This window comes from Pollicipes pollicipes, unplaced genomic scaffold (assembly GCF_011947565.3).
Source record: "Pollicipes pollicipes isolate AB1234 unplaced genomic scaffold, Ppol_2.1 Scaffold_3087;HRSCAF=3621_pilon_pilon_pilon, whole genome shotgun sequence".
Classification (NCBI taxonomy): domain Eukaryota; kingdom Metazoa; phylum Arthropoda; class Thecostraca; order Pollicipedomorpha; family Pollicipedidae; genus Pollicipes; species Pollicipes pollicipes.
Genome location: NW_023596225.1, coordinates 7,402,931 through 7,413,609, shown reverse-complemented (window position 1 = coordinate 7,413,609; position 10,679 = coordinate 7,402,931). Strand labels below are relative to the sequence as shown.

Below are 10,679 nucleotides of genomic sequence, written 5' to 3'. Positions count from 1 at the left end.
TGGCCTAAGTAACCATGCTCCCTAAAACCATGCGCACATAGGGTTTTTGGCATAAGGTGAATACAAACATTTTATCACTGGCTCCACTGAACAAATGAACCTGAAAAAGCTTGCTTTCACATCACAAAACCTGCAAAACAAATATATGAAGCTTCAATGTGATATAACATTCTCCATTCCTCATCAAGCCTTGTAATTTTCAACTTTTACTTTCGTCCACTGATCTCGGAGTAGGAAAGGTACACCTAAGCAGCTGAAGTGAAGTGGGTAGCTTAAACAGATTTTGAAGGTGCATCAGTATCTGAAACATATGCAGCCTTTGCTCAAGGTAATACAAACTATCAATGGACCTTAGATTGCCCCAAACCATGCCCCAGTTATGCACATTTTTACATAAATACAACATATTGTATTGATGTAATATTTATGTACCATCTTGTACTTAACATTTGCTCATATTGTTATGAGGAAATTGTGTTGATATAAATTATGCAATGGAGTTGTGTAACAGATACACTGTTGAGGATAGAGTTACAGGTACAATTCAGAATCTTGCAATATTTGATACAAAACATCAGTTTCTATAAATGTCACAAATCTGAAAACTTCCCTTGCATAAGCAGACATCCTACAATGTTGAAATTAATTTGATAGCCCTGTATCCTATGTGATCTAATTATTTCAGCATGAGACTTAGCATAAATCACAAAGATGATTTATCTTGCTGACTAACTGTACATTTCAGGTACAACACAAACCATTGCACCCATTAAGTACATTAACTACATTTGCTGCTTACATTGGATACATTTACCAAGCACAGGTTATTGTTCAATGCCAGGTTTATGCTGCATGCAGCTGGATGGAGCAATTACATTTTGTGATGGTGGCATCCTCCAAGAATGTTGAAATTCACTAGCAAATGTTGGCTTGCCCTTTTCATATTGTTGCTAGAATACTACAAAGCAAACTAAGGTAAAAGTGGCTATCACATCATGATCACCTGCTTTGGGCATCATTTGATGACATTGGCTGGGCTTTTGAAGGAAAGACACAAAACTACAACTTTGAATATCCTTAAATCAAAATGAGGTGTTCAGACACAATGAGAAACACATGTTAGGTGGAGGTGAGGTAGGGTTGCCCTCAGCACAGCCCATCACTAAATTACACACATTGATTTTTCTGATCTAGAAAAACCATAACTTACAATTTCACAAAAGCCAAATTATGTCCAAAAACTCAGCCAACTTCTGATACCAAATGACCTTTTCTAAACAGTGCAGGCAGATAACTCTTTTGGTGAAAGGTCATATCAGGTATGTGCAAAACATTGCATTATACCAAACATTTCCATTGCATTATAGTGCCTTTCATGTCTCAATAAACCCATCTAATGCAACTGCACAGCTGTGCTGAACTGACATAACTACTGGTTGACCCATTTTATGGGTGGTAACACCACTGTGCACAAAGGCTATCAATGCTATGTGGATTATTCAAATGCCAGTCAGACAACAATCTCGATATTCATGTATTAAAAAATAACACAACCTTTAGTTCCAGTACATATATATACCTGAGCATGCCTTGGCCAATCATTTTGCAGGCAGTATTCCACAAGCATTCAACAGCCGGTAGCCTAGGCCACAACATTCATAACCGGCTAGTTGTGCAGCGACTGAATAATTGCATTATCAGCTTTGCGGTCAGGGTGTACTTTCCTACCTAACTTAGAAAAAAGTACTGTGCACCATTCGTCATGTTTAAGGCAGGTCGCATCGTAAATAATCACAAAACAGGTAGATTCATACTCTTACCTTCGAATTTTTTACAATTACGATGGCGAGCTCCAGAGCGCCGCACACACACAGCACCCGCGACACCGGCGCCATCTGCGCGCGGTCACAACATTACTGCGCATCAAGCAGCATCAAGAACCATAAAATGTACCAAAACAAGTACTGCGTTATCCTTGAACACGTAAATGCCTTGGGACAGTCCCATGGTGACGTCACCATGGGATTGCCAGGCCCAGTCCCGACTAGGTTCTGACTCCCCCCCCCCTTGGATCGGTTGAGCAGTTTTCTAGTTTGAATTTGACTGCAATGCCCTGAAGTGGCTTACGCGGTTTTTGAATGTATAGATGGTGACCTGGGATGACCAGTTTCAGAACGGCTGATAAAACCGCATACTAGCTTTCGATTGGTGCCGTTTTGATGAACATCTGACCAGTAGTTACGTAGTTTGAAGTTCGCTGCATGGATGGCGTTGAAGTAGTGTGGTCCCAAATTGTGGGACATTTGAAGCATGTGAGCGCAATGGTGATGCCGGGTTGATCGCTGCAGGACGCCGTGAGTGGGGACAGCGGGAAGATATACGGGACTGGCTGGAGGCGACGTTGAGTGGAACGATAGGCCAGGTTTGGAGTGGGTAATAATTCTGTCTAACGGACATCTCCGCTCCTTACGTTCACGCACCAGTGATGTATGTACCAGGTTTGCCGCAACCGTATCAAAGTGAATTGCCTTTTGGTTATCGTCACGCTGTTATTCCTGGCGAAGACCCTTATTTTTCAACGTTCTGTATTCATCAAGCTGGTACTGTCAGAAACCCTTGGCTTTGCCTTTGTTTATAATTTCCTGAGGATTCCATAATTATATGAAGTAGCCTAAGAAAATAAGTGCTCATGGAGTCCTGACAATTTCATAATGATAAGAAGTAGCTTATGAAAATTAAGACTACATAAACCAGCTTATAGCTAAGTGTGCTTATCAGCAAATCGGAGGCTTTTCATGTATTAGATGACATGTGTGGATGGAGGGTGAAAATAAGTAGCAAGGAGGATAGGTCTGGACAGAAAAATATTATGCTCAGGCAAAGTCATGATTGGCTGTTTAAGCCTTGTTTGAATGTTTTAACACCCTAAAGCCTGATATCATTGGCTCTCATCATGACAGCATGTGCATCTTTGTTTCACAACTCTTGCTTAATTAGAGGACAAATGGGCATTACCATTTGGGATGTTGTGTTTTACAAAGAAACATGAATCAGCCTTATGTATGCATTAAATTAATTGCTTGATCATTTAAAGATACTGTAAATTGTGGCCATGCCACCTTGTTGTGTAAGTCCACAATGTATGCAGTTATCCACTACAAGCCATCCATCTCTTCATGCCAGTGTGCATCCTTAGGCTGACCAAGTTTGAGAGCCCATTGACCAGCATTTACCCCAGGTTGACTGGGGCCGGGCTGTTGACAGCTGCTGGCACCTGTTTGCAGTGCAGCATGTGGGCCAATGGTGCACAGCGCCCATCCGCCATGCCGCACACGGAGCAGAGCTCCGAGAGTGACCGGTCGTCGCTGCTGGGCCCATCTGTGGCCTCCCTCAGCTGGTCCGACCCTGAGACCACCTTTGATCGCCTCCTCAAGGGAGCAGTGTGAGCAAGTGATGGAGGTGCCCCCCAGCTTATCAGCTTTGTAAAGTGCTGATTGGAATCATCTTGGATGTACTGTTTGCACACCATTGCCAGACAGAAATGCTGGTGGTCCCTACACAAACAAAGGACTGTGGGTGGTGAATTGGACCTCTGTTTTACCACATGGGCAGGGATCTATGAGAAATCAGTTGCCTTAAGGCTGGGATAGTTATTGGTACTTGACAAGGGAGTGCTCTACATTTGAAAATATTGAACAAGCATCAGACATGATGAAAGAAGTGCAGTGATAACTATTGGTATACTGTTAGCTGTGAAAGACATTGTTTGACAAAAGACAAAAGGCTCGTTTTTCCATCAGACATGTACAATTCGATAAGTAATACCAGTTTTAAAAAACCCCTTCTGAATGGCTCAAAATTTTGATTTGAAGCAGCTGATCATGTGACATAAATGTGGGTAGACTCTGCGCACTGCCATGAAAGTAATGCATTTCTTTTTGTCGCGCTTTTTCCGACGTGTGCTCGGTTATCTTTGTGACACACTTATGTGTCAACATGCTTGTGTAACAAATACTACGAAAGCTTAAAACACTATTCAGGCAAAAAGAGAAACGAGGCATGAAGCCGTTATCCCGCGAGTTCAACGAAACATTAAATTATGGGTTTGGTTCCTCTCCTATTGCGTTTACCACAGCGCATCTTTTCGATGCGCACTTGGCCCTGGGAATGGGAGCATCATATGATCCATGTGATGCACTGGCTCAAAATTCAACCTGTGCGCTTCTGGGTAACAGGTCACTGCTCGCCAGGTCAATCACAAACACCTTTTTATTCGCGCCAATAGAGGTGAACACGGTCGTCATGATGACGGTGGTCGCGACTGCAAGGAAGAAGCGTAAAGGTGTTGCAAAGCGTTGGCAGCATAATTTAGATTGGGGAATGGTTCAAATTGATGTTCTTATTTTGTCTTGCCTGTGCCGCAGTGGCACTACCCAGTACTATTATTAAACGGAGATGGTCGTGAGGTTTCACTAGAAGTATGCTTTTTTAAGCATGCCGCAAAGTTAGAGCACTTCCTTCAAGTACTCATTAGTACATCATTCTTTCGTTGTCACGTTGCGTTGTTTTTAATGTCAATATGCCTATCGGTTGATCCAACAGTCGGTAATTCTGTTTGGTGTCGGCGCGCTACCAAAGGCGGGTAGCTGGATAGCCACAGGACATGCCGCCAGCCTTTTGCGTGTCTTGTTGGCTGGCGTGTGTGTCTGATCACCCCCCCCCCCCCCTTCCCATCTCCCACCCTAATCTCCGGGAGGGGGCTGCGCTGATCTGCGGTTGCAATGGCTACAGGTACCAGAAGGTGGTGACGCGGCGCAGTCCGGTCAACGACAGTTCGTCGGCCGACTCGGAGCACGCCGCCAGCATCCGCCTGTTCGAGTCGCCGTCGGTGGCGCCACCGCCTCCCCGAGGGAAGCCGCCGCCTCGTGAGTCGCGTCGGCCGTACCCCCAGTCATAGGAACAAACCGGAAGTCCAGCATGAAGTCGAAGAGCTGGCTACACGGCGTTGTGCATCTTTCAGAGGATGCTCCCAGTCGTCCGTCTGCTTTGCAAGTAATGAAGAATCACGGCAACTGTTACGATAAAGACCGTGGGCAACGGTGTGCCCTCTCAACAAAATGTGGCGAACTATACCACATAAACATAACTATTGCGTATGCATCCATTAAGTTGCCAGATCGTGTCTACGTGTGTGTGCGCGCGAGCGTGCGCATGCTTGTTTACATGTATATTTAATGCCCTATGGTATGCTTTCGTGCGTGTGAGCGTGATCGTGCACCTCCATGGCCACTGATCGCGGCTGTCGTCCGCAGGCAGGGGCAGTAAGGCGAACCGGACGCACGCGGTCGGTGCGCGGCCCGCCGCCGGCCCCCGGGCGGCGGGCCGGTCCACGCAGGTCGCGCCGGGGCCAGCTCCCGCACGGGCGGCGCTGGCGCCGCTGGCTGGGCCCAGCACTAGCACGCCGATGCTGGGCCGGACGCGGCTGGTGGCGCCGGCGCTCTCCCCGGTATCGCCGGACGCGGTTAGCCATACGGCTGTCGCCAGTCCCGGGCTGGCGGCGCCGAATCTCTCTCCGGTGTCGCTGGGCTCTGCAGGCGCCAGCCCCGGCGCCAGCCCCGTTGCCAACCCTGGCGCCAGCCCCGGCGCCAGGCCCGGCGCCAGCCTTGGCGCCAGCCCCGGCGCCAGCCCCGGCCGCATTCCGCACGGCATCAGCGCCGACCCCGCGTCTCCGCGGAGCGGCTGGACGGCGTGGCCGGAGCCGGCGACCGGCGCGGCGCCGAGCGACGCCTGGGCCCTGGCGGCCTGGGAGCGTGGGAGCCCGCCGCCGGCCGTGGTGGCTCCGCCCGCGCTGGTCCTCAACTCGATGACAAACTCTCCAGCCTCCAGCCCCGTCGGCGGAGCCACGCCCATCGAGGGCATCCGGGAGTGCTTCGTCAGGCTGTGCCGACTTGAGCTTGAGGAGAGTAAAACAGAAGTGAACAAGGCTCCTGTTGGTGATGATGAAGCCGACGCTCGAGATACAGATAATCAGGAAGACAGGGAAGGTCGGTCACTGAGCATGCAAGAAACCGTGCCCTCCGCAGGTAAATACTGTAATGAAGTAGCTGTTGGCTTCGTTCTCTCACATAAATTTGTTACTTTGACTGTTTTCCGCCGGTGTATTCTGTTCAAGTGCAGCGTCTGCGCTGTTCACATCTCAGGAAACTGCACTGTAAACATGTACCTCGTAGACGCATCAACCTTTGTTGTACTTAGTAAAGCATGCCATCACCATTGTTAGCTACGTGACAAAACGGACTTGGCCAGAGGGCACGAAAGAACACCTTCAGCTCAGTATATGTAACGTTTCGGGACTTAATGAAGTTGTGCGACATGCCGTATTTTGTGTCGGCCGGGCGCTCGGACGCGCTGGCCGCGGGGCCGGTTGACTAACCATTTGCAGCCTTGCGGCACGAGCGGTCTGGTGTCCGACGGTTCGCTCTATGGGGCACCTTGTGTCCGGGATCGGGACCGGGACAGGCCACGTACGGCCGCGTGCCCGGTGCACCGTCACGCGCCGTCGTGGATCCATCACCAATGACCGGCCAGTGCGATGATTCGATCAAATCGGGATTCTGACTAGCAGTAGGAACATTAGCTACAAATGTAGTCTCGTGGCGCTAGGTGTGTGCTTTAATCTGGTGGTCGCAAACATCCTCTGTCCGTGCACTCCGCGCCCGGTGTGAGTGTGCGCCTGCGCTGTTGTCTGCCGCCTCGCCTGTTCCGCCTGCCGTGGTGGTCTCGTGTCGGCGTGTCACCCCGCCCCGCTGCCGCCGGCGGGCGCTGACCCCCCCCCCCCCCCATCCCGTCCCCAGAATCGGCCCCACCGGCGCCGGAGCCGGGCGGCGGCCTGCAGGGCGTGCTGCTGGCGCTGCGCACTGGCAAGGGCTGGCGCCGCTCACTGTTCCAGCTGGCGCCCGAGGCCGGCCGGGAGGCGCGGCCCGGCGGCGGACGCCTCTCGGTGCAGCCGCGGCCGCCGGAGGAGGTCGCTGACGCGGCGGGACACCGCTCCGGTGCGCGCCGCTCCGTGCAGCTGCACCCTGCGCCGCTGGAGGAGCGGGCCGCCGGCGGAGGCCGCTACTTGCGCAGCCGACGCCGGTCTATGCGGCTCTTGTCTGCGTTGGCGGAAGAGGAGAAGACACTTGTGTCGGACACGCTCCGTTCGTTGAGAGATAGTCGCCGTTCCATGCTGCCCGTACCTGAGCGAACAGAAGAGGAGGCGTCGCAGATCTCGGACACGTCCCATTCCCCGCCAAATGGACGCCCTTCCCTGCGAGCTTTTCCTGAGCCGACAGAAAGGGACTTGGAAATGTCCCTCGCCCTCATGAGTGTGCGCCTGTCCGCGCAGTGCTCTGAGTTCATCGAGGAGGAGCTGCGGGCGTTCCGCTCGCTGAAGAGTGGCCGCCGGTCGATGCTGCCGCTGCGGCTGGCAGCGTCCGAGCCGGATTCGTCGCGCTCGGCGCGCAGCGGCCGCCGCTCGGTACAGCTGGCGCCGTCCGTCGGCGGCCTGCGGGAGGCCGAGCCGGGCCGCCGGCGTCTGTCGGCGCTGCCGCCCGGCTTCAGCCCGGCGCCGCGGACGCGGCGCTCCTCGGTGTACGTGTCGTCGGACGTGGCGGCCGCCGCCGACGTCTCGCTGAGCTACGAGGACCCGGCCGGCCGCGTCCTGGAGCTCTGCAACCTGCGCCAGCCGGCAAACTTCGCGCAGTTCTGCCGCAGGTGGGGCACGGTCGTGGAGGACGCCCGGCTGACTGTGGCTTGAGCATGACCACAGGCGAAACAAACTGCTCTCCTCACTACACTGTGTAAACTGGGCCGTAGTGCTCGAGTTCCGCCATCAGCGCTTGGGGAGTTGACTGTGGCCACCCACTTGTTTATAATATGTGAGTGCAATGATCAAAAGTGTAAATTCAGTTGCATGGTATTTTGGTTGGGTGCATGCCTGTACTATCATGATTATATAAGAGCCTTTCCACAAGGAAGGTGATATAAGTGGCTGCAAAACCGAAGTAAGTTTTCAAGAAGACCTATTCGAGCATGCTGAGATGGCAGAAGACAGTTCCCAGCCGGTCCGTGGCGTCACGGAGCTCCAGCACATCCATGGTGCCCCAGCAATGCCTTGGCAAGGACGAGGATCGTGGCTGACCTACGAATGGTCCGCTCGGCATGCTGCCTGGCCACCAGAACGAGCCATACGTGTCTGGCGTGCGCCGACGTATCAAGCTAGACATGCGTGCATTCGATGCGTGGTGTGCGCCGTTGGGTGTCTTGCGAAATCTGAAGGACTAGTGGCATATTTGGTGACCAGCACAAAGTACCCCTCAGTTAACATATTATTTATTAACATGCATGGAGCATGTTATTGCCTGACGGGCCGCTTGAACGTGCGCCGAAAGGGCGCTTGACAACGCTTGAGAGTGTGCCGAAAGGGCGCTTGACAACGCTTGAGAGTGTGCCGAAAGGACGCTTGACAACGCTTGAGAGTGCGCCGGGCTCACCAGAACCAGAAACCAAGAAATTGGTCGCGATGACAGTGCAAGCATTGAAAAGCCCGCGGAGGCTGTGAACAGCGTTATTTCAGTCTGCAATGGTGCCTGCAGGCCATAATTCTGCAGGCACCGGCCAGTCCGTTTGCACGACGCAACGAATCGGCGGCTCGGGAGACGGTGCGTTTGGTTCGGCTGATGGCGAGAGCACTGTTCTTGTGAACGTAAACATCTCGCCGCATGGATACTTCGCGGAACAACCGTTCAGAGTGGCGAATTTGAGCTATTGGGGAGCCAATGGAGACGATGATCAGGCGGTCCAAGGCGGTCATGCCTGATGTAGCTGCGCTTGCGTTCAGGTAAAAACACTACCTGAAATGTCACAACCGAAGCAGAACGCTTTGCACGTGGACGTGGCCTTGCCAGTCCATCTAGGTATTGTCGGTAGGTAAATCCGTAATGCTGTCATTTTCTTATTCCTGTTTGACGGATGAGCCATGTTTGCGCGTCGGCACATTTTATTCTCGTAAGCTGTGTTCGGCCGGGGAGCTGATTATGGGTTTAATATCGCAGGGCAAATGTCACAAAGAAGATCGGGGAAGGCGTGTACGGCGAGGTTTTCCTCACCGGGAACAAATCAGCCCACATGTCCGTCTTAAAAGTCATGCCGATCGAGGGAGACTTCGAGGTCAATGCCGCCGCCCAGAAGAGCTACGGCGAGGTGCTGTCGGAGCTGGTGATCTCAAAGTGAGTCGTCTGCGTCGGGAACGGCATTGCTCTTGCATTTGCCTGGAAGATTGCACCACAATCATCATCAGAACTTGGCGTTCTCATCTTTGGTCGTCTGCTTGCCCATAATGGTGATCATCTCAGTCTGGTTCCGAACGCGAATAGCCCTGGCTGCTGCGGCCGATGGGCGTCTCGTCTGATTTCTCGAGTATTGTTTCGCCTCGACACTATTTAGTCTATCTGGTGCCTATCACATCACATGTCCATCACACACCGCTTAGAGGAAGGCCTCATTGTCCAGCCGTTTCACGGTACCGTGGCGGCAGCGATGTCCGTCAGTGGCTGGGCCCTCAGCTGTGTCAGTTCAGAATCTTCCGATCACGTCTGCCCCGGTGGCGCCGTCAATGCGGGCCAGCTCCCTGCCCACGTGCCCGCCTGCCGTCGCCGCTGTGACTTCACCGCGCCTCCAGGTCGCTGAGTGACCTGCATGCCGGCGTGCGGTCGTCGACCGAGGGCTTCGTCCGGCTGCTCTCATGTCACGTGGTGCGCGGCGCCTACCCGTCCCGCCTGCGCCAGCTCTGGGAGAAGTTCGACCGCGAGAAGGGTACGCTGGCGCGCCGCCGCCGCCGCCGCCGCCGCCGCCGCCGCCGCCACCGCCACCGCCACCGCCACCACCACCACCGCCACCGCCGCCACCGCCGCCAGATGCCTGTGTGGCGAGAGGGCGGCGTCAGTGCCGAGCCTAGCGCCGGCGGGCGCCGTGCAGCCCCGTTTGTGGCGTCTTCGCTGACAAACAAATGGGTTCTGCGAGGCGTTAGAACGGGGCCGTGGTGAACGCAAACTGCAGTGCGCTGTAGGCCTACTTATTGTATATTTAGGCTGACATGAAAATAAATGTGTCCTAATCACTACATATCATGACCGCAAATTCCAGATTCTGAAGCGGTTTTTAGCCGACTCGAAGCGATCCAGAACCCGCATATGAAAACTGCTGTCGCGCCACGTGGCGAATTATCGCCATGGTGGTGTTGCCTTACTGCAGTCTCATACTTATACACTCTGTTACGGTGCTAACGCCTGCTCCCCCGCCGTGAGCCCGATCAGGTGACTGCCGATCGTTCTCGAAACTGGCCGAAGTGCGTGCCTCCCACGTGGCCGCTCGTCCATGATTGACTGAGACCGGGGTCGACACCGGCGCGCCCGGCGGGCGTGAGCGTGTGCGTTCGCTGTGTGACGGGTGGGCCGCTGCCGGCAGGCTCGGAGAACGAGCACCCGCGCCTGTTCCTGGCCGGCCAGCTGTTCCTGGTGCTCGAATACTCGCACGCCGGCCAGGACCTCGAGCACTTCCAGTTCAGCGACGTGGACCAGGCGATAGCGGCGTTCATGCAGGTGACGGACTCCGCGGTCTGCGTGCGTGCGTGCGTGCGT

General features: G+C 53.6%; 2 protein-coding genes across 2 annotated transcripts; both read left to right on the top strand.

The window, feature by feature from the left end:
* The first annotated feature begins 1,116 nt into the window (after positions 1-1,116).
* LOC119089315 (uncharacterized) lies at positions 1,117-5,457 on the top strand. The gene is made up of 6 exons (XM_037211983.1): positions 1,117-1,129; positions 2,349-2,422; positions 3,285-3,442; positions 4,792-4,925; positions 5,313-5,416; positions 5,452-5,457. Exons 1-6 carry the CDS (start codon positions 1,117-1,119, stop codon positions 5,455-5,457), a joined length of 489 nt encoding a protein of 162 aa, XP_037067878.1.
* Positions 5,458-7,657: 2,200 nt separating this feature from the next.
* Haspin (haspin) lies at positions 7,658-10,640 on the top strand (the record flags this gene model as incomplete). The annotated part of the gene is given in 4 exon segments (XM_037213349.1): positions 7,658-7,755; positions 9,096-9,269; positions 9,722-9,855; positions 10,507-10,640. Coding segments are annotated over 3 exon segments (369 nt in total), but the record flags the coding sequence as incomplete, so codon positions are not given.
* Positions 10,641-10,679: the final 39 nt, after the last annotated feature.

Excerpts from the sequence above, each read along its gene's own strand:
- LOC119089315 (XM_037211983.1), top strand. Across the intron at positions 2,423-3,284 it reads TGAGTGGAACGATAGGCCAG|TGCAGCATGTGGGCCAATGG; the intron begins GTTTGGAGTGGG and ends ACCTGTTTGCAG. Across the intron at positions 3,443-4,791 it reads CGCCTCCTCAAGGGAGCAGT|GTACCAGAAGGTGGTGACGC; the intron begins GTGAGCAAGTGA and ends CAATGGCTACAG.